Source organism: Thunnus thynnus, chromosome 7, assembly GCF_963924715.1.
Source record: "Thunnus thynnus chromosome 7, fThuThy2.1, whole genome shotgun sequence".
Lineage (NCBI taxonomy): Eukaryota > Metazoa > Chordata > Actinopteri > Scombriformes > Scombridae > Thunnus > Thunnus thynnus.
The window spans coordinates 4,927,464-4,950,809 of NC_089523.1; the positions used below are offsets into that span (position 1 = coordinate 4,927,464).

At 41.0% G+C, this 23,346-nt stretch overlaps 1 protein-coding gene across 2 annotated transcripts in view; it reads left to right on the forward strand.

Moving 5' to 3' along the window:
- The window catches only part of sorl1 (sortilin-related receptor, L(DLR class) A repeats containing), a 95,396-nt gene that overhangs the window by 66,152 nt on the left and 5,898 nt on the right, over positions 1-23,346 (forward strand). The window contains exons 12-46 of one of the 2 annotated variants that reach the window (XM_067593934.1): positions 446-534; positions 1,145-1,323; positions 2,513-2,699; positions 3,796-3,924; positions 4,587-4,672; positions 5,467-5,639; positions 5,898-6,029; positions 6,923-7,014; positions 8,076-8,322; positions 8,466-8,604; positions 8,723-8,896; positions 9,023-9,136; positions 9,252-9,374; positions 10,953-11,072; positions 11,409-11,534; positions 12,146-12,256; positions 12,801-12,932; positions 13,632-13,763; positions 13,920-14,054; positions 14,303-14,455; positions 15,348-15,527; positions 15,852-15,980; positions 16,201-16,327; positions 16,561-16,730; positions 17,323-17,435; positions 18,335-18,439; positions 18,602-18,668; positions 18,903-18,985; positions 19,085-19,175; positions 19,289-19,479; positions 19,906-20,025; positions 21,697-21,861; positions 22,199-22,373; positions 22,634-22,740; positions 23,108-23,300. In XM_067593934.1, coding sequence (XP_067450035.1) covers positions 446-534; positions 1,145-1,323; positions 2,513-2,699; positions 3,796-3,924; positions 4,587-4,672; positions 5,467-5,639; positions 5,898-6,029; positions 6,923-7,014; positions 8,076-8,322; positions 8,466-8,604; positions 8,723-8,896; positions 9,023-9,136; positions 9,252-9,374; positions 10,953-11,072; positions 11,409-11,534; positions 12,146-12,256; positions 12,801-12,932; positions 13,632-13,763; positions 13,920-14,054; positions 14,303-14,455; positions 15,348-15,527; positions 15,852-15,980; positions 16,201-16,327; positions 16,561-16,730; positions 17,323-17,435; positions 18,335-18,439; positions 18,602-18,668; positions 18,903-18,985; positions 19,085-19,175; positions 19,289-19,479; positions 19,906-20,025; positions 21,697-21,861; positions 22,199-22,373; positions 22,634-22,740; positions 23,108-23,300 — 4,789 coding nt within the window. The remainder of the gene's footprint in view (positions 1-445; positions 535-1,144; positions 1,324-2,512; positions 2,700-3,795; positions 3,925-4,586; positions 4,673-5,466; positions 5,640-5,897; positions 6,030-6,922; positions 7,015-8,075; positions 8,323-8,465; positions 8,605-8,722; positions 8,897-9,022; positions 9,137-9,251; positions 9,375-10,952; positions 11,073-11,408; positions 11,535-12,145; positions 12,257-12,800; positions 12,933-13,631; positions 13,764-13,919; positions 14,055-14,302; positions 14,456-15,347; positions 15,528-15,851; positions 15,981-16,200; positions 16,328-16,560; positions 16,731-17,322; positions 17,436-18,334; positions 18,440-18,601; positions 18,669-18,902; positions 18,986-19,084; positions 19,176-19,288; positions 19,480-19,905; positions 20,026-21,696; positions 21,862-22,198; positions 22,374-22,633; positions 22,741-23,107; positions 23,301-23,346) is intronic. The other variant, XM_067593936.1, reaches the window with a different exon arrangement.

Below are 23,346 nucleotides of genomic sequence, written 5' to 3' on the forward strand. Positions count from 1 at the left end.
TGATGACAGCAGCTGAGGTGGTGGCAGCGGCTCTGTCCTCTGGTCCAACGACTGTTACTTAGAGACTGTGCTGCTGTGTGTGCGATGTGAACCATTGTGTGGCACGTGTATAAATTTGACTGGCAAAAAAACAGATATATGAGACTGGCAGAGGCCGGTCAACGGTCATCAGCTGAAAACCGTCCATTTATGATCGGTACATCTCTACTCCTATCTAATCAACACGCTCTCCTTCCTTAATTGATATTCCATTGGTTTACTCACTGCAGCATCCTGTTTCAACAGGAACTGTATCACATAAAAAATAAAGGTACCATTTCATGAGGTCATTAAGATGTTTTTAGACTTCCTCCAATTAAATTGAAGCTTGCATTCACCAAAGAGCTGAATCATCTTTTGCACAGTTTGTTCTGATAGTTCACTGACGATGCTTCCTGTACTCCAGGCATTGGCAGGCCCTCATTTCTACACATGGGGTGACCACGGTGGTATCCTGATGGCTATCGCACAAGGAGGCGCCACCACGCATCTCAAGTAAGTCCAAGTGACCTGATTGAATGCTCCTCCAGGACAGGAAATAAATCTTGATTTAAGCTTAGAAGCTAAATCTGTCATTCAGTTGGTTCCACCTTAACAAAATAGCCTCAGACATAAAACCCAGAGAGGCTTTTGACTGGAAGGTTTCCATTTGAAATCACCAAACAACATGAGGAAATCTGCAGAGTGGAGCACATAAATGCTACCTGCCCCAGTGGATGTGGCCATTAGTCAGCAGGAGCAGATTGTGTGAATGTGAAGCAGCTTGTTTTGTTGGGGAAAAAGCAAATAAACCTTCCCTCAGTAGACACCTCTGTGCCAACCGCAACAATGCAAACTACTCATATACATGTACCGTATTATAAAGAAAGTAAAGAATTCAACTCTTATCCTGGTGACTCAGTAATCTGGTTTTCACTCGAGGCTTGATCCCATATAACTCCTACACTGTAGTGTTTTTTCAGATGTCCTTATCTTTCCTCTTGCTGTTGCCCAATCACAGAATTACTGGCTAGACGAAAGGACATTCTAGTAACTGACTTAACGAAAGGGAACAGATAGACAAATCCAAGTTGGATGGCTAAAAAGTTGTTCATGTCCTTATCAGGTTCAGCACCAACGAAGGTGAGACGTGGACCGACTTTCAGTTCTCAGACAGGGAGGTGTACGTTTACCAGCTGCTGACAGAGCCCGGGGAGAAGAGTACCATCTTCACCATCTTTGGCTCGTATGCCGACCAGAGACACAGCTGGCTCATCCTGCAGGTCAACACCTCCGATGTTCTGGGTAGGTTGTTAAGCGAGAAGGAGGTTCAGAGGGTACAAGAGGAGTAGAGACCTTTTAACTGATGGACCAAGTTAGAGATCCTCAGCGCTTAGCAACAACAGCTCACAATAGTTATTTATATGTTCATAGCTCAGCTGCATTTCTCAACAGAAGGTCTCATCCATGTGGAGTTTCTATATTTTGAGCTGATTATTTATCATTGCTACATTAATATAGTGTTATATAGTTAACTTATATAACTTGCATAATTAGTAATAATAGTATGTGGCTAATTTGCATTTCATGGTAAAACATTTGTAAGATTTTACTCAACCTATTAACTAAATTAAGTCACATTAGACATTAGCTACTGTTGCTAAAAAGCTTGTTGGCCTTTTAGCAACAGTAGTTAACAAAACCTAAAAGCAGCAGTTTGTTGGGGTTAACTGAGATGACTATTATTAGTTAGCTACACCTAACTTTGAGAAGACACTACCACTAAATGAACAACAGTTTACTGAATCACTGAATCACATAAACTCAGGAATTAATGTCTTTTTTTAGAGCATATCATTAGCTTAGCATGTAGGGTTGTAGCATCCACCAGTAATTATACAGAAATGTGTGGTCATGTAAAAAAAGTAAATGAAGCTAAAAAATAATTTAAAAAAAATACAAGGAGACTGCTTTACCAAAGATTAAAGTTGTAAAATCAAAATAGCCTGTTTGTTATAAGGTTCTTAAGTAGGCTAAGTGTCAGATTTGTACTGCAGAGGCTAAGTGTCATGCTAAGTAAGAACATACTTGAGTAAAAGGTAGAAACTCATTGAGATGTAGAAGCACACAAACAAGCTAGCTACATTAATTAAATGAGTCACAATAAATATAATTACCTCACATTTGGCACTCATGGTTGTCAGTATGATGGGAGTGTAATGGAGAATTTGCTGTGTACAAATTATGGCTGAATATTTAATAATGAGGCTAGAAGAGGAGAGAATGTATTCTCCGGTGTTTTCAAAAGTTGTGAACCTGTTTATTAAAGCTGCCAGATGGAGTGTTTCATCACTTTAAATTCAGCTAAAAGCTTAGAGGAGAAATAATTGGAGGGAAAATTGACAAATAGACCACCAGGAACATTAGCAAGTAGCTTTTAGTTCCACGTCACTGTCAAATATCTGTGATGTTTCTTTTCTTTTTTCTCCTTCAGGTGTGCCCTGTTCTGAGGCTGACTACAAGCGCTGGTCTCCGTCAGATGAACATGGAAATGAATGTCTGTTGGGCAGAGAGATAACATTTAAGAGACGAACTCCTCATGCAACATGTTTCAACGGAGAGGACTTTGACCGGCCCGTCACCATCTCTAACTGCTCCTGCACACGCCAGGACTATGAATGGTGAGGGACCCACACATGCACAAAACATTCAATTTACATCACCATAATAGCAAAAATGTTTATATCTAAATTCAGAAATACCTCACTTATGTTATGAATATATTCAGTATTTGATGTTCTTTTGCTGTGACACTGTAGATGAAGCTCAGGTGTGTCCTATTTCATTTTATTATACATGAGATGTCTCCTGAACTGCTTTGGAGTCCACCTGTAACAAATTAATTTGATTGGAAAATATGTATTTTTTAACACAAAACTAATTGTGACCCAACAAGACTAGTCTACAGCCATGCTAGCAGCTTTGTCAAGGTATACTTGGACACAGTGGTGCTCTGAGCTAAATGCTAATTTCAGCATGCTCATGTGAGAAAGCTAATATGTTGATGCTAAGAAGGTATTAGGTTAACCATCTTAATTTAAAGTGTTAGCATGCTAACATTTGCTAATTAGCACTGAACACAAAGTATAGCAGAGGCTGAAAGGAATGTGATTAGTTTTGCAGGTATTTGTTCATAAACCAAATGTTAACTTAGCGTGTGCCTAATTTCATGATAATCCATTCAATAGTTGTCGAGGCATTTAACTCCGAACTATAAATGTCAACATAGTAGAGCTACAGGAGAAGTTAGGGCAGCACCAGTCTGGAGTATTTATCCTCTGGCAGCCACAAATGTACACAAAATGTGCACAAAAATCCATGGCAATCCATCTAGTAGTTGTTAAGATATTTCAGTCTGTAGTGTAAGTTCAACTGTTAAATGGGTTAATAGCTCTTCAAGACAAAGCAGATACTCCCACACTGTCATAAAAGTTAAAAATTTCAATCTATATTCATTATCTTTAGTGTAGGTAGCTGTCATATCTGCAGTAGATGATACTGACTGGCTGATACCTGACTCTTAATTAAATTTCATTTCTGGCAAACCAACACATTGGTCTAAGCCCACTCTGCACATTTTTACTGCTCCTGGAGCTCCCATCACAACTCATAATGAGTCTGTTTTAAAATGCAGATCAGGTGCTGCCATTAATCAGAAGAGGGCAGAAGCTAACTGGCTTTTTTTTTTCTTCTCCCAACCTGTCTTCCTTCTCGCAGTGACTACGGCTTCAAGCTGAGTGAAGACTTAGCTCTGCAGGTGTGTGTGCCTGACCCTGAGTTCTTAGGTGACCTCTATGCTCCTCCAGTACCATGTCCTGTCGGCACCACCTACCGCCGCAGCAAAGGGTAAACTGCTATTATCTGACTTTACAGTGCAGAAATGCAGCCTGGGATTTTTTTGTGTGGTTTATTAGCATAATGTCAGCATCTGCAGCACTAATGTATTCAGATTTACATGCATTTTTCCTATGGTAAGCTTATGGTTTGCTTTTTTTCTTGGTTGAACTTATGTCAGTCAGGCTTTGTCAAATATTTTCATGTTATAGACCTCTAAACTGCTATACAGTGGGCCCCATAACTCTATCAAATCTAGTCCCATGGACCAGTTGTGTGGAAATTTTAGTTTCTATATTTTTATTTATTTTTGTTCTTAACTAATCTGTAGAATTAGTACATCAACCATAGCAAGATAACAAAGGTAATTATTAAACTTAATAAATCTAATCTAAATCTAAATAAATGTAATTTTAAAAGAGCTCAAATACATGAGCTGAACCCTCTGAACCAGGTGCTTATAACATAATAATTATGACCTACAGTCATCAGCTTTTATTATTTTAATCAGTGTTCATTACTTGAGAATTCCTCAGAGTGCAAACCAGCCTGACTTCTGTTTGGTTGAGAAGCTACTGTAAGAATTGATGTTGCTGTCATTATACCAGTTTGGTGAGAGCACCACCAAGTGTCCAACGGAGGAAAACTCATGATTTTTTTCCTTCCTGCTGCAGCTACAGGAAGGTACCAGGAGACAGCTGTAGTGGAGGAGATGTGGAGTCCAGACTGGATGGAGAGATCCTGCCCTGTCCTGTTGGAGGTAAACCTACACTTCATTAAATCATTAAAGAATACATTTGATTTCCACTTTTAACACTGCATGTTACAGTATGTCTCAGAAATTGTTTTTAATATTCTGTTATATTGAGATATTAATATTAGCTTTTACTGCTTAGCCTGTGTACTTATGTAGACTGAATGTGTAGTTGTGCAGTGGAGTCTACTAAAAAGGATAGTCCTTTTTGCTAAAATCAAGCATTTGGGGGTATACATCATATGCATCTGAGTGAGATTTAGTGTTGATGTGTTTTTTAGTTGTTTAGAGACTGGAATACCTGATGGCTGCTCAGCCACACACCCTAAACATCCAAAAACATGCCTCAAATTACTTCCTGAAGAAATGGATTTCATCATACTGTCATATAATAACAGAGTCATAGAATGCACCAAAAACACTGTAGTGGAGAATCAAGCTGAAATTGGAATGGATTTAGTTTGAATTTTGTTCATTTGTACATTTTAAATTCAAACAAATGATAAGAGTCACATGAAAAGTATTGTGCAGGAGGAAAAAGCCCCAAAATGGCTTATACATTACTTCTACCTCAAGACAAAGATATACTTCATAAAGGTTCTATAACATGAAAAGCATCACAAAATTATAAAACAGATTCTTTTTAGCAACACCATCACTTTGGTCCAGACTGAAATATCTGGACAACTGTCGTATGGATTTAAATGTTATACAGACATTCATGACCTGCTGAACATGAAGCCTGCTGACTTGTGATCCCCTGACTTTCTTTCCTTCTTCTGTCTTGTGTGTTCTTGCAGAGAGTAACGAGTTCATCTTGTACGCGGTGAGAAGCTCCATCCACCGCTACGACCTGGCCACAGGCACCGACCAGGCCCTGCCTCTGGCTGGCCTCAGGCAGGCTGTGGCTCTGGACTTTGACTATGACAGGAACTGTCTCTACTGGGCTGACATCTCACTGGACACCATACAGGTTAGTGAGTAATTCCTCTCGGACACAGCCAAATAAACAGTCGGGTGCTTCGAGAGATTGTTTACAGTGTCTGAACACAAATGAAGCAGGGCTTGTTAATGTGAGTGCACGACTCAAGAGGAGCTTGTTTATCGGACACATTGTTGCTAAAGTTTTTGCTCAATTGTGAAATAAACATAACAGCTCAGCGTTACGCACCACAGAAGTCTCATTTTTCAAAAAATGTTTATTTTCTCTCTCTCTCTCTCTCTCCTGCAGCGTCTGTGTCTGAACGGCAGCACAGGGCAGGAGGTCGTTGTGAGGAAAGACCTGCAGAACGTGGAGGCTCTGACCTTTGACCCCATCAGTAGACTGCTCTACTGGGTTGACGCTGGAGCGCAAAAGATTGAGGTATAGAAGAGAACTTGTACATCACTCAGTAGTGTGTGTGAAGCATGCTCGTTAGCTGTCGGAAGCTAGCATGTTGGAAGCTGATGGTGTTAGCTGGTGATATTACAGACAGAGGTGTATGCTGTGTAGCTGAAGAAGATTGTTTGGTTTATTTATAAGTTTAGTGGAACCAGACTTACAGTGATGGTGGTGGGACTACTGAGTGGGCCATGGCATTCAGTTGAAGTTGCCTGTGAAGCCAGTCAGGCCAGCCTATGTAGGATAGCATACACAGATACAATATAGAGGTAAGACCAGGTCAAGTTGCCAAGAATCTGCTCTTTGCTTGGGTGAGGATAGGATCCAAAGGCAGATAAAGGTATGTTAGGTGAGGGTTACAGAATGGTGTCACCTCTCAGAGTATAGACAGCACAGCCTGACACCCACTGCGGGGCCTCATGATTGATCGAAATATAATTTCACATGAATACTGGGCTTCCATAGGAATGCTCACCCAATGTTTGGCAGACTTCACTGTGTACTGATAACTGAACATGGAGTGTGTAAGACTCAGAGTACTACCAATCCAGATGTGTTTACTGCTGTGGACACATCTATTGCTAAATGTAAAAACTACAGTATTGCAAATACTAACATACCCATGTTTTGTAATGTGTTTGTGTGTTGGAGACATCTGTTTCTTAAAATACATTACTGTTTGTTCTAAAACTTTAAGATTCTTAATCTGCAGTTTTTCACAGAAATCTAGTCGTCACATTTTTATTCATGTCTTGATTTTTTTTTTTAATTTGTTCACTTTTTACGCGATTAAAAAGGTTCTAAAAGGTCTTAAATTGAACTTGATGAATAATGCCTATGATGTCCTATGAAACATTTCACTGTTGTGTTTGAAGGTTTCTAACCCCGACGGGGACCTGCGTCACACCCTGCTCAACTCCTCTATCCTGGAACATCCTCGAGCTCTTGTTCTACTGCCTGAAGAGAGGTAACTCCTGCACACACACACACACACACACAAACACACACTCACACACACACACACATATTTGTAAGTCTATTCCTGTGTCATCATCATCATTGCATCACCAAAAAATAAAACACAGGATTGAAACCTGCTATCACTCCAAAATTGGTTGACTGGTCTTTTATTAAGCAAAACAATATTTAAAAAAAACACTAAAATTAAGTTCATGCTTTCTGAGGCTATTAAAGGTTTGAATACATCAGTACTTTTTGAGATCATGTAATTACAATGAATTTAAAAAATACAAAATGCAATTTTTTTTAAAAAACTAAAAGCCAAACAAGAAATAAAAGTTCACTTGTGCGGATGTATCATTCACATTGATTTGGTCAGAAAATGATGGATTGAGGCTTTAAACCTAAACCTCCAGTAATTGTAACGTTAACTCTCAAACACCCATATGAGGAAGTGATGACCAGACAATCTGTCCACAATGACCTGAATTCTGAGAAACTCCCAAAGTCCACACCCAAATGCACCACAAAAGATTTGGTTCCTTTTCCGCTTTTATTTAAGATGAGGTCAGCTAATCAACATTACCACAATGTTATATTCATTTTTTCCTTAGTTAAATTTGTTTTTCCCCTACTCCCTTTTGTCTGGGTAAGAATATAAGTCTATTTCTGCCTTAATGCACTCGCTTCCGCTTTCTCTCCTGTCTGTTATCCTGTCCTCTAGGCCATTTTACAGCCACGTCCTCTGCATGGAGGCATCAGTGTCTCCTAACCTAATTTGTGAACTGAAAAAATCCACGATTGATGTACAATATCATACATTCATCCAGTATATCTTAACAGATTTCCACCCATCTATAAAAAAATTTTAATTCAAAAATATTTTGTTCTTAGTCCTATTTGTTGTTTTTTGTTCAAATGTACCTAAAACAGGATGTTTAGCTCATCAAATTGTGATTTTGGTCCCATACCAATAATAAAACAGTACAGTGATTTTAGATAAAGTGTGAATTTAGTGAAAAAATTCCAGTTAAATTCATCCTTTATCCCTTCACAAATGTCCCGCAGTCTGATGTTCTGGACTGACTGGGGAGACCGAGCAGCCGGTGTTTACCGGAGCTACATGGATGGAACCAACGTGTCCTGCATTGTGTCGGAGGGCGTCCGCTGGCCCAATGGGATCACAGCTGATGACCACTGGCTGTACTGGACCGAAGCCTACAGCGACCGCATTGAGAGGGCCGACTTCACCGGGGGCCAGCGGAGCGTTCTCATGGAGGGGCTGCCCCACCCGTACGCCATTGCTGTCTTCAAGGTGAGACCATATATTTACCTGTCTTCACATTTTCCTCCGGTCTTCTATATGGAAAAAGGTGGATTACATTTTGAAATATGTTGAATGTGCAATTCCTTCCTAAGAATCTGTTTTCACAAGCTTTTGTTGTACGCTGCTTTAAGAACGACCTGTACTGGGACGACTGGTCCAGAATGGGGATCTTTAAAGCTCCAAAAGCTGGCTCCCAGAACAATGAGCTGATTGTTGGCAGGCTGTCTGGAGTCATGGACCTTAAGATCTTCTATAAAGGGAAGAACAGAGGTGAGGAACAGAGATTGCAGGTAACAGAATACCTGCAAATAGAACTGTTTGGAGTATCAAAACTGTAAATGAACACTTAACTATGATCAAACTGATGTCTTGAACTGTCTTCCACCAGGCCATAACGCCTGTGCCGACCAGCCATGCAGCCTGCTGTGTCTGCCTCAGCCTGGACACCGGCACACCTGCGTTTGCCCAGACGGCACCCCGACTATAACCATGCCCAACGGAGAGCTGCAGTGCCAGTGTCCCACCGGATACCAGCTCCAAAACAACACTTGTGTCAAGACTGGTGAGGCGAAAGTACACACTGTAGAATAATGATGATCTAGTGCTGTAAGATATATGATCTTTATCTCAGAGGGGGGACTACCTGATTCATTAGTGGTTCATGTGATCTTTCTTTTCCTCCAATCAGAGCACAGCTGTTTGCCTAACCAGTACCGCTGCTCCAACGGCCGCTGCATCAGCAGCATCTGGAAGTGTGACAGCGACAACGACTGTGGAGACATGAGTGATGAACAGGAGTGTCGTGAGTTTTCATCCGTATCACTCCTCTCACAATGTAGATGCATCAAGAAGCTGTTGCTATACATTAAAAAAAACAAAAACTGCACACTCTTATTTGTGCTTGTTGGTGTCCTCAGCCACTACGACCTGTGACCCATCCAACCAGTTTCGCTGCGTGGCTTCAGGTTCCTGCATCCCCCTGGCCTTCAAATGTGACCACGAAGACGACTGTGGAGACAACAGTGATGAGGAGCACTGTGGTAAGATGTGCCGCCGTTTATCTTCTAAACCCCAGCGAATGTTTGGAGAGAATATTGCATAATAATTCTGATTAATTTCAACCTGATGTATTTCCCATAAATATGGCCATGTGACTAATGAGAGTCAGACGTCATGTTAATGCTGCACCCATCAGATTCATCATAAAGATTCACAGAGACAAGGACTCATGCAATATTTTGTGTGTGGGGGAAGGCTACTGAGCCTCCTTACAGCTTTGCAAATAAGCGTGATTTTTACATGAATCATTTCAAAGATTTGACATTTCAGACTGAAAGTATTAACACAGAAACTAGCCACCGAGGATAGCCATTATGGCTAACTGCATAGGAACCCATATCCAGGGTAACTTGCTTCTATAACTATAACTTGTCTCTATAACGAAGCTGGTGATCGCCAAGTTAGCACGACTCACAGAGTCACAACAGCCATGTTTATGGGAAATGTGTCAGATTGAAGTAAAGCAGAATTTTCCTTTAATGCTGACAAATGTACACTTTGTTCACATGAAGTTGTACAGATAAGAATAAGCAATGAAAGTGAAGGGCAAGATGCATTTAATTAAGACAATTCCATCCAAAACTAAAAACAAAATAAAAAACTAAAGAAGTTAAACTAAAAGTCGGTTTAAGAAAAGCTGTGAAAGATAAAAAAGTGATGGTCAGTAATATGAGGCTTAATTAATGTGTTATGATCTGTACATTTGACACCATGGACAATCCCTTGGCAGCTTTCTCACTGCGCTTCAGGAGCGCTGGGAGGTACTCAAAAACCCCAAAATTATAATAATCTTAGTGAGAGGAAATAAAAGTGTAAATGACCATCATGTCAGCTAAACATAGGTACAATTTTCTCAGAAACTCAACTGCAGAAAGCACATGTACACAGTCTTTTTAACTTCCTGTCAGATAATGCTCCAAAGATCTAAGGAACTGCATCATTTTAGGCCGTCGCCCTGAGCACTGTGGATAATAGCCAGGGACACTGTAAATAGCAGAAATTCAATAGCAGAAAGTGGAGGTCCCTGTGAGTCAGCACAGGTCATTTCTAGCTTACCACAGTAATATTTGGTTGTCACAATATATTTTAACAAGAGACTAAGAGTCTACAGCTGTGGCTGTGTGTGGCTGTACTTGAGCTAAATGCTCACATCAGCATGCTAACATGCTCACAGAGAGGAAAAGCGAGAGATTCACCAATGTGTTTACAATGTGTCCTCTGGGGACCTTGAATATCTGTTGTAAATTTCATGGCCATCCATCTGATAGTTGTGGAGATATTTCAGTCTTGACCAAGCAGTGGAGAGATGTCCAGACATTGCCATCCCTAGAGCCACGTTGCTAACATTAAAAATATACACAACAAAGGGATGTGTTAGTTTGGTACTGTGTAGATTTCGTGTGTGACATTTATTGGAATCTAAAACACAATCTGAAACTAATGTATAATGTTAAAAGAAATCAGTATTAAAATGTCTGTGGCTCTAACAACTCTTTATACTTTTATACTTTACTTTGTTTTTTGCAAACACTAACTGTATTGTTGATGTGTTTCTCAAGAGTCTCACCAGTGTGGTCCCGGAGAGTTTACATGTGCAAGAGGTGTCTGTATCCGTGAGGCGTGGCGCTGTGATGGAGACAATGACTGCAGAGACTGGTCGGATGAGGCCAACTGCACAGGTAACAACTGTGTTACTGACTGTGTGATACACTATGTAAAACACTGTGGAGTACAGATACAAGATACTGTATGTCCCACTGAAATTATACTGTAATCTCATAAGATTTAAGAGGTAACCGCTGCATTATATGTCAGCACAGAAATGACACAATTATATCATGATTTATGTACGTACTGTAATGCAGCTCCACAATCTTGAACATGATTATCAATGGTAAAGATTTATATTATATTTGCCCAGTCTTTATCAGCATGAAGTGTGTGATGCAGTTAGAATCATTTTAGATTAGCACTCTCCCTAGTGTCAGCCTCTCCAACTCTCTGTTTGTTCCTAGTGGGCCACCATACATGTGAGGCCAGTAGTTTCCAGTGCCACACAGGTCACTGCATACCGCAGCGCTGGATGTGTGACGGCGATGACGACTGCCAGGATGACTCGGATGAAGATCCTCGATATTGCGGTAACTCTAAACATTCCCAAACATTTACTTAGATCTCATTGTAATAAAAAACTCAACCAACCAGTTAAGCTGAATGTAGTCCTGGTTAAAGTGCTGAATTATCTAGTTTACAATCCTCTTATCAGATATGAGCGCAGTATGAAATCTACACTTGGCCTTGTATCATTATTGGACATGGTAGTATGCATGCTGTTTATTATCATGCATTCACACACTGCATAGGTGGTGATTTGACACTCTTGTGGGCTAAAAGAAAAGGACTGTCAAAAAAAAAAGTAGACCCCATGGAACCATATATTAGACTTACTGTCTAGTGTAAGTATTGTTATCAGACTATTTGGTAATAAGACATTGGGCCTCATGGAAGAACTTTTTCATATTCTTATCCTTAACCTCTCTTTCTTTTTTTCAGGTTGGTTTGCTCAATTTCTCTTAATTTAATAAACTTGTCATAAATAACTCATTTCAAGCTGATGAATGTCACCTGTTTATGAGATTTTATTAAAAAAAATATGCTGAAATATGCCAATAAAATATTTAAAAAATATATAAGAAGCAGCATTTCTCTGTCATCGGTGATGTGTTATTGACATTGTTCTACATGTTTCCAGAGGGAACTCGATGCAAAGGCTTCCTCTGCTCCAATGACACCTGCCTGCCAGCCACCGCCCACTGTAACGGCATCCAGGAGTGTCCAGACGGTGCTGATGAGCACAACTGTGGTGAGTGATGCAGTGAAAGTACCAGAATGCACAGTAGCAAGTACCAACTTCTGTATATATATATATATATATATATATATATACAGTTGTCTTCAAAATAATAGCAGTCCCACATCACTAGCAAGATAAATCACTGTTTTTGTTAGAATTTCAACTTCTACACTGCAAGTAAGTTTCTAGAAGGTTTAGTAAAGGTAAAGAAAACCAACAGACCCAACAGGCATGACGTGCATGCTGCTGATTCTGTGAAACTGAATCATTTACTGAAAGGGGCGTGTTCAAAAAAATAGCAGTGCTGAGTTCAATTAGTGAGGTCATTGATTATGTGAAAAAAATAGGTGTTTAACAGGTGGCCCTTATTTAAGGATCAAGGCAACTGAGGCTGCATATGCTGGCTGTGCATTTGTCCTTGAAAAACAGAGTAAAATGGGTTGTTCATTTTGAGGTTTACTCACCTTTTTAAACACACTGCTATTATTATGAACATAACTGTATATATATATCTAATAATGCGTCGCTCTGCATCTTGTTATTTCACCCGTAGATCCCCTGTGTACTCGCTACATGGAGTTTGTATGTAAGAACCGAGCCCAGTGTCTCTTTCAGTCCCTGGTTTGTGATGGGATCAAACACTGTGAAGACGGCTCTGACGAGGACGCTGAATATGCTGGATGTGGTGAGGAACACTCGCATGACTGCACTGTATCACTGTGTCGAAGCGCTCCATCGATTACATTTCTCTCTTATCCTTTAGTTCCTGGTCTTAGCGCTTTATGATGCTTAGAAAACTATAGGAAGATGTCATTCTACAGAAAGTTTTAGGCTTGCAGGTGCCTAATTTTCCCACGAATCATTACCTTGAAATGAGGAACAGGACCCCTGCAGCGGTATTGCTCAAAACTGTAAATCAACCAACAAAGAGGTTTTTGAGATAAGAGGCGCTGACAGAACCCCACAGAGGAAACACAGTTCACAAGAAAAGGAGTGTTTATTTTGGACTTTACCTGTTTCTCACACACCTGTGCACACTAACAGTGACTTATTAAGTCATTCTTGTGTGTCAGCAGAGCGTGGTGATGTGGATCTGTCATAGCAGAAACAACCTATAACGGCTGCTTCATGGGTGCCAAACTAGTCCTGTAATATCAGTTAGATCATGTTTATCTGTCATTCCTTCAGCTTATGTGCTAAACCTAACGCCTCTGGATTCTAATCTGAAGCATATGAAACATTACACATCAGATCCTGTAGTTTATATCCTGTGTTTATGATACATATATGAGGGGAAAATCATAAAATGTTTGTGCCATTCGTACATTAAATAGAATATTGTATTATTTCCGATGGTTTAACGTCCCTGTCGGTTTTCTGTCAGCCACACCGTCTGAGTTTGGCAAAACGTGCGACAAATTCACCTTCCAGTGTGCCAACGGAGTGTGTGTGAGCTTGGAGTGGAAGTGTGACGGCATGGACGACTGTGGGGACTACTCTGATGAAGCCAACTGCGGTGAGGAGGAAGAGTACACACAGTAACACACACTTACTGTTAATTATTAAACTATGTGAGGGGTGTAAACACACTGAATGATAGTGTTACTGTGCTTTTTGTTTTGACATATGAGGAAGAAGAGAAACGTTGAAACTTTTGCTCTGTGTGTCACAGCTGCTCCCACTGAGGTCCCAGGCTGCTCCAGGTATTTCCAGTACGAGTGTAGAAACGGACGCTGCATTCCAACTTGGTGGAAGTGTGACGGAGAGAACGACTGTGGGGACTGGTCTGATGAGGCCCAGTGTACAGGTACACTCACTGGATGTTATTTTGGCTTTCAGCAGCAACAGCACACTCTAGTTCACAATTATAACATTGCTTCTGATAATCAGCAACAGCAAACTCCCTCATTTTTCTTGCTTAGATATATTCTAACTTCCCTCATGGGACGTCCTAGAGGTCCAGTGGGCTAAGACACAATCAGCGCTTTATGATGCTTCCCAATGTTTCCATATTTCTTTCATATCAAGATTTAATATGAATCTTCTCTCTTACAGGTGGTGTTACTCCTCACACTGTGGCCCCTGGTCCCTCTACCTGTGCCCCCAACCGCTTCCACTGTGGCTCTGGAGCCTGTATCATCAACACCTGGGTGTGTGACGGCTACGCTGACTGTCCTGACGGCAGCGATGAGCTGGGATGTCCCACAGGTACAACCTATCTGTTGATTTCATAATGTGTTTTTTTTTTTTTTTTATTCCTTGGCGCCGGTGACAGCCGTGGACAGATATGATATCTCAGGAACGCCGTAAGGGAATTTCTTCAAATTTGGCATAAACGTCCACTCTGACTTAAGAATGAACTGATTTGATTTTGGTGGTCAAAGGTCACTGTGACATCACAAAACATGTTTTTGGCTATAACTCAAGAATTCCTAATGCTAAGTATGACAAAGTTTCACTCAAATGTCTTATAGGATAAAATGATGAAGCGATGACATTTTATATCCAAAAGGTCAAAGGTCAACTTCACTGTGACATCATAATGTTCTGCAAAAACACTTTTCTGGCCATTATTCAATACTCAGAAACAGAAGGGGAGATTGTGACTGAATTGATGACACTCATTTTGGGTGCCCACCTTGAAACTGTGGTGATTGTTTAGATCTTCTGTGCTGCTGGGTTGAAGATGTGTGAAGCATCCATGTTTTAGTATTTGTAGCTTCTTTGCAGCAACATCCATATCTGAAACGTTGGCAAAGCATGTTGAACACATACAAGGAAAATACACTTGATACCTTTCATTAAATTCCTTCAAAGTCTTCACTACAAATATTATGAGTCTGGACAGACGTGGATGTAAACTGCAGCTTGACTGGTTGGCGGAGGCTTACAACCATGAGTTGGTATTTCTGGTTTTTCCAGAAAAGCATTACTGGTTCATTAATTAACAAGTAAGCGTATAACAGACATGCATGCTCAAGCAGTCTTAATGTTTGCTGTAGGCTTGTACATTCTCTTAAAGAGAACTAGAGAAAAGAGAAACATAAATAATAGATTTAAATGAGAATCCCCACAGTAATAACATGTATCTCTCCGACAGCAGCTAATGGCTCTGTGACAGTGGCTCCAGAACCCACCCAGGCCCCGCCTCCCCCGCCATCTCCTGGCCGTTGCAGTCGGGGTCAGTTCCTGTGCCGCAAACCCCCCCACTGCATCCCTGACTGGCAGCGCTGCGACGGCCATCTCCACTGCCAGGACGGCTCTGATGAAGCCCACTGCCGTGAGTCTCTGCACACCGTACACCTGTGATACCACACAAGACAGGAGACAAGCAGAGCAAAGACTAAATGCAGAAAGATCTGCTCTGGTTTTGTTGGCTAATAGGCAAAACTGCAACATTATTAAAACATTTCATAAAATAATATGTATGTCCTGATGACACAAGAGGCCCATTATTTTGTATACACAGTAAAAAATCCAAATAGTTTCTTTTTCAAATCTTTTTTTTTTTCTTCATTGTATACAGAAATGGTGGCCGTGTTGCATATTCAGATGTAGGAAATGCAATAACAAAACCAATTGTCTAAACCTTTTTTCTCTGCAGCCACCCGTGGGCCTCTGTTCTGTGTGAACGGGACTCGCTGTGCTGACGGTGAGGCCTGTGTGCTGGACAGCGAGAGGTGTGATGGCTTCCTGGACTGCTCCGACCACAGCGACGAGGACGAGTGCACCTGTAGGTTCCCACTCTCACATAGAATTATCTAATGATTACAGAAGAGTTAGAATCTATTTACTTGATCCTTTTAGCCCTTAAAAATTACAAGTGAGTCACTAGCTCTGTACTGTAGTTTGAAAGCAGTGCGATACTGCCACCTGCTGGTTGTTAGTGTTCATTTCAGGCTGTGTGTTATATTCAATTCAACTGAGCCATCCAAATCTCCCCTTTCTCACAGTGGACACCCTGGCCTATAAAGTGCAGAACCTCCAGTGGACACCAGACTTCTTGGGTGCCATCACTCTGACATGGTCTCGTCCCAAAAACCTTCCTCCGGACTCCTGCTACTTCCTCATCTACTACAGGTGAGCCTGCACACCCACAGTAGTGCTTTACTGATAGATTGGGCAATGTTGATATCAGACCAGACACATTACTGACACTGCAATACACAGTTGATATGATTATTATCAATAAAAAAAAAGCTTTAGCTTTACCATTCTGCCTAGAATATCATTCTGCGTAAAACAGAAATACACTTGGCACAGAGCCATATCAACACTTTGCTATCCTGATGTCTCTTATCTTTTGTTTTCAGGCTCGTGGGCACTCAGCAGTGGACGATCATGGACACTCACAGCAATAAGACCAGCTACAAACTCACCGTGCTGAAACCAGACACCACCTATCATGTCAAAGTGCTCACCCAGTGCCTCAGCAAGCTGCACAAGACCAACGAGGTGATCACAGTCAGGACGCCGGAGGGAGGTGAGTATCATAGGATCGACTTATAGGTTGATGCACTGATACTAAATAACATCAATGTTATCAACTCTCTGGACTTCACAAACTTGTTGTAAAACGCTTATTTCAGCCTGATGAATGTCTTTAAATTGTCACATAAAGTTACCTGTCCTGCTCCGTTTGTGGGCAAGTTTCATTAACAAAAATGTCACCAAAGAGTAAAAAGCAGAATTTGAAGTTGCGGAGCTTCAAGACCTGTTGTCAGACATGCAGAATCACTATATAGTGTGATTTAATTCCAGGTAGTATCAGAACATCAGCACATCATGTCGGTATTATAAGTTATAATACCGACATGATGTGCATTTATAATTTATAATATTTGTCTGTAAGCAAAGAGTAAGGTGAAATAGAGTGTACAAAAACAGCTGAAATTCATGGAATATTAATTATTGTAGTGAAGTTATAGTGTGTTTAGCTAGTAAGAACACTGTAGGCTGCTTGTAAAGCATTTCATATTTTATTACCTATAGTCACTGCCTCATCCAAAACATTTCATCCAATCTTCTCATTTGTATTGTGTGTGTGTGTGTGTGTGTGTGTGTGTGCTCTGCAGTGCCTGACCCCCCCAGGAACCTGCAGCTGTCTTGTGATAACGGTGAGGACGGGACGGTGGAAGTTTCCTGGAGTCCTCCTGACAAAGGACACGGCCTCATCAGAGAGTACATTGTGAGTTCATTTTCTCTGCGAAACATCAAGCAGCTCATTTTCAGGGCAGAAGAATTAAAGAAACAAACAAGAAACAGAAGAAGACTGGACTCCCTGCCAGTCTCCATGTCTTATTTTAACATTATTGGTTTCAGAATTGGAAATCATATTAATTACAAGAAAAAGCAGAAACGTTTTGTTCTTCCTCTGGTATAAGTTAAACTTTCATCCTGTTAATAGCAGATTGTTTAAAGAGAGAAAATCACTTAATGAATGTTTATCCTCCTTCAGTAAACAACAAGGATCATGGTCTAGATAATTATTCCACATACAGAATGACAGTTACTTTGACAATGATGTGTCAGTGGTTAATATGTGTTAATATGTGACAAGTTTTATTGATACTCAACTTGGTGTTATATATTACTTTATGATCAGTACTTTTTTATTACTGTGCAAAACAAAGAATACATTCAGAGCAGGATTAGATTTTTTTTTTTATTTCTAGAGCAGCAACAGCAGTGTCATGTTATAAACTCAATAATATCTCCCTGGAAACAATTTAGCATTTTTGATTTTTAAGATATGTGGTTAAATAGCCTAAACAGTTACATAAAGTCAGTCATACAGTCTGCTGTTAGCCTAACGAACGAGCTATGGCTAAAACATAATGGCAGTGGATGGAAAACTGGGGGCAAAGTGATAAAATATTACTTTGCTGCAAATATGCTCGTTAAGCAGATGTTTTAGTGCTTATTCTTATCGGCTTTTCGTTCATCAAGGTTTAATTGCACTTTCAGTAACAAACATAGTTGTTGTTAGCTTAAAACCAGTAAAATGTAGCATATCTTTCACCTCACATGGTCTCAGTGTCTACGCTGCCTCTCTGCGACTTTGTGTGTGTGTGTGTTTCATGTCAGGTTGAGTACAGTGAGCGAGGGGCTCTTGATTGGATGTCACAGAGAAGCACCACAACCAGCACTGAGGTGAAGGAGCTGCAGCCAGAGACTCTGTACAGGTTCAGGGTAAGATACACACACACACACACGCAAAGTATTCTTCGTGCCACTCACTTCACCATGGTGTTTGCCCACAATCAATGACACAGTTATTATTCCAGGTGTGACATCATCATATTGAACGTATTCAGTTTAAATGTTGATAGTTGCTCTGATGATATCTCTCAGGTGGCAGCAGTGACCAGTCGGGGTGTGGGGAACTGGACTGAGGTTAAATCCATCACCCCTCAGAAAGGTAAGATGATCTTCCCACAGTGTCACACTCACATGCGAGCCCACGCGCACACACACACACACACACACACACACACACACACACACACACACACACACAAACACTTCAGTTTGAAACGTTTTCCAAGACTGCCCCCTACTGCTGTTTACAAAGTATTGCAGGAGGAGGTTTAGAAGATTATTTTTGCGGCACAGTATAACTCTCTTCCACTTTGACCCGCTCCCTGTGCTGCAGCTCTGCCTCCTCCCTCTGTGATCGCCGACAGCATCACCAGCGACTCCATGAGCCTCTCATTCAGCTTCAACTCCCAGTACGAGGTAAGAGCCTCTCTCAAAAACACACCTCTTGACTTTATCTAAACAGCTAATATCTAAACATGACGAATGGGTCTCCTGTATATTTCTTTTTTTTGCAAGGTGAAACAGTACGTAGTGATTCTTTCCTGGCAGTTTGACACCCACGTGAAGGAGAACAAGAACTACACAGTCAGCAAGAAGATCCTCAAAGGTACAGTTTATGCGTGATGTGTCTCGAATTCAAGTGAGACGGACATTTATTCGTCTGCAACTGTCACCGATCGTCACTTTAGCGGTAATTCGAGGTGTGTTGTCCATTTCTAGCTGTGAACCTGACAGCAGGGACGGTGTATGAGGTGGCAGTGTGGGCTCACACCAGTATAGGGGACAGTCCCACAGCCCTGTCCCATCATCAGACCATTGGCGTCCAGCCAGACCGGCCCCTCATCAAAGCCCGGGCCCTCAACCAGACCGCTGTGGACTGCAGCTGGACCATCACCGGGCCCCCTGCTGAGGTACAACACTCACCAGACACACACAGCTCACAGTATTATGTCTCTATGATTCCTGGGCTACATGATGGCAGATCATTTGATGTTTGATTGATCAGTATGGACTTTCAGGGCAGATAACAGTAATTAATAAGAAACTGTTGTGACTGATACCGATATGATAAACAATAATTACAAGTGTCTGGAAAAATGTGAAGCGGACAATGAAGACCATTTTTCTAATTAGAAAGAATTTAACCATCTGTAGAATAAAGAGGACATTAATTTATTTAATTTTATTAATATGTAGATTTTACTTGAAGTCCTTCTAACTAGTGTTTCTATGTAGTATATAAACAGTTTATGAATGGTTTATAACACACTATAATGTAGTTATAAGCAAATATAAGATATATTTTTTATGTGGTGTGTGTGTGTGTGTGTTTGTAGGCGTATGGTGTGTTTTACGCCACCTCCTTCCTGGATCTATACCGCCGTCCTCGTATGGTCCGCACCTCTTCTCTCAGCCTGACAGTCATCGTGGACAGTGATGAACAGTATCTCTTCCTGGTGAGTCTTTTTGAGATCCTTCCAACTTCCTCTAAAGTCTTCACAGATGATTTCACTCAACTTACATCCTGATGCTATCAGTGTGGAAATGTCCTGATCCTGTTCTTTTTTTTGTCTGTTATTATAACATTTGAGTGCTATTTTTGTATTTTACCGAAGAGCTTCTTTGCAGTTATCTGCAGTAAAGCTGAAATCATTCCAGTGTTAAGTCAGGAGGGACATGCGGGCAGATGTCTGGACTCCCGTATGACTCAAGTGAAACCAGTCACATCTTTCATACAATCCCAAGGTGTTTTCACACCGAAAAGTTTGTTTTGGCATTAAACCATATTTGTTACAGCTGAAAAGTCTGTGTGAGGATAATGTGGAGGGGAAATTGAGGATTAAATTATCCACAATGGGAGCCACGGTCGGCTGCACAGCAGATGAGGTGGCATCAAAGCTAGAGAAGTAAATTTAAAATCAGCCTCTTGATTACGCTTGACCACAGAAACAACATGAGCTCTAATTCTGTCTAATTCTGTCTTCACGCATACACAGCAAAACTTGTGTGAGAAGGAAGGAACAAAGGAAAAAGAGTGAGGGAGATGCTCTTTAGTCCTTGTGTCTGTCATTACCTTTAGCAGAATTCACAATATAGTGGTTCTCAGTCATTATTTCTGCTTCTATTGTCAGATAATGGAATGAACATGATGTTATCCAGCAATCCTTACCGAGCTGCTGGTAAAATCATTATTTTCTGATCACAACATCATCTAACAGTGTAAACAACACCACAGGTTAATAACAGCTGTGTGACTGATTGCCTAAATCTGCATTTAAAATGAGTGATGACACAGAAAGTTACAGGTGACAAAGGGTTGTCATATACAAGTACAGCCACAAAGCATCTGTTACCACATCTAAACGCACTGCAAATGTGTATCTAGGCAATGAAAAAATGTTGGCAACAACAAACAATGATGCAGCTGTGACAGAGCTGTAGTGCAACACAGCTGGATCCAGCGGACATGAGGAGAAGGTTAAAGCCATATGCTGCCATTATTCTGCAATTATATTTAAAGGTGCAGTGTGTAGAATTTAGTGGCATTTAGCGGAACGGACTTGGCAGAAATGGAATATAAAATTCATACGTTTATTTTAATTAGTGTATAATCCCCTCAAAATAAGAATCATTGTGTTTTCATTACCTTAGAATGAGCCCTTTATATCTACATAGGGAGCAGGTCCTCTTCCACAGAGCCCATCATGTTGCACCGCCATGTTTCTACAGCAGCCCAGAATGGACACTGGCTCTGCGTTTTTTGTGAGTTTTGCGTTCACCGTAGGTTCTCCTACAAGCTTGGAAGTGGAGGGGGAGAGGGTGGCATTCAGTTGCAATCTGTAACCTCGCTGCTAGATGGCACTAAATCCTACACACTGGTTCTTTAATGTCTTTAGATTTGGTTGTGATCATGTGAAAGTGTTTCTTTCCAGGCGTCCAGTTGTTTAGTTTATGTTCATGTTGTTTATGGGCAGGCAGAGAAGACTTATCATGGGACATTTCCATATTTGTAGTAAGAGATTAGTCCAGTATTGTGTTGGTATAATCACCTGATTCTACTAACTAATGCATTATTCCAAAAGTTCTTGTCTTTGTTTTTATGACTTATCTTTGTGTTTTGTCTTCAGGTGCGAGCTGTTGCTCCCTTCTTGGGTCCCCCCTCCTTATACACTGTGGTGAAAATGATTCCCAACGAGAGGCTGCCACCCAGAAACCTCCATCGTGTGCGAATAGACAAGACGCAGGCCACGCTGAAGTGGCAGCCGCCCTACGACGCCCCAAACGCACCTCTGGTAGGACTTTGTCTCATGTTACTGTGATGATGATGACAATACACATCAGTAATGTAATCAGGAGGGTGTGTGTCATGATGCCTGCTGGGGCTTGTGTTTACTCCTTTTGAAGTGTAGTGTATTTTCAGTGTTTACATCGCACTTATCGTGAGTCTTCATGGTTTACATTCAGTTTTGTCAGTCACAGTAATAAGTATCTGACCAATACATAATCTAATTATTTGTTATTAGACTTCACAGTTTGTATCAGTATCATGCACCTGTAAAAACCAAATCTGTTCATAGATCTAACCATTCTTCAAATATTGGTATCACATGTGTTTTTGTGTCTTTGTAGACATATGCGATCCATGTGAGGGACGTGATCCGTAAGGTGGAGCGAGACTACAAGCTGACCACCCAGAACAACACAGTGGAGTACCTGCTGAAAGGCCTGGAGGCCGGAGGACGGTACAGCATCTCTGTCCGCCTGCGCAACATGAGCAAGGAGGCCAGCTTCACTCTGAGCACAGGTACACAGACAGACAGACAACTATCATACATACATACGAGTGAAACCAATAGTTGATTAATGACTCTTTGACTTTTACGTATCTCATAACTTGAACACCTCAGTATGCATTATCACATATAGTATGCATTTGTAACTGTGGTCTTTTAGTAAGATATTAAGCTCGCATCATGCTTTAGTATCACCAATCACTTTACCTAAGCTCTACATGTCGTTACAAAGAAATAAAATACTTTACTAAATATTTCCCCTCTGCTGCAGTTCCTCTTCAGGCTCCTGAGGCCCTGAAGATTTTGACGGAGAAAGACCACGTGTTCCTGTTCTGGAAGAGTCTGGCTGTCAGAGAGAAGGGTTTCAATGAAAGCAGGGTGAGATACAAGTGACGGTGTTTCAGCTTCCTTTTTCTGCCCCTCTTCAATGTTTTCTTATATTCTATCAGCAGGTTCATTTTTTGAGGATTCTGTTCAACAGTCTTCCCGAAAAGCTGAAACATGATCATGATAAATGATACGAGGAATGCATAGCTCTACTTCATAAGAGTTTTCCAGGCCTAACACTCATGAGAGATTCAATAATGTAATGCTAAGAAAATAATTCAATCTTTTACAAGTGTTCATATTTTATCAGAAAACCACTAACAGCCCAAAAGAAGCATTTCTCATAATTCTACATTTACATTCTGTGGTTTGGTGCTGTTAATATCCTCCATTCACGTTCATGGCATGCTGTTTACAGGGGTATGAAGTACATGTGTATGACAGTGTGACCAACCAGACAGCCTTCCTGGGAAACACCACAGAGACCTACTTCCGTATCAGCAGCCTGATGTTGGGACACAACTACACCTTCTCTGTGCAGGCCCGCTGCCTGCTCAACGGCCAGCTGTGTGGGGAGCCCGCCCTGCTGCTCTATAACCAGTTGACAGCAGGTACTGGAGCTCACACACACACACAGTTTTGAAACATGAATGAAAA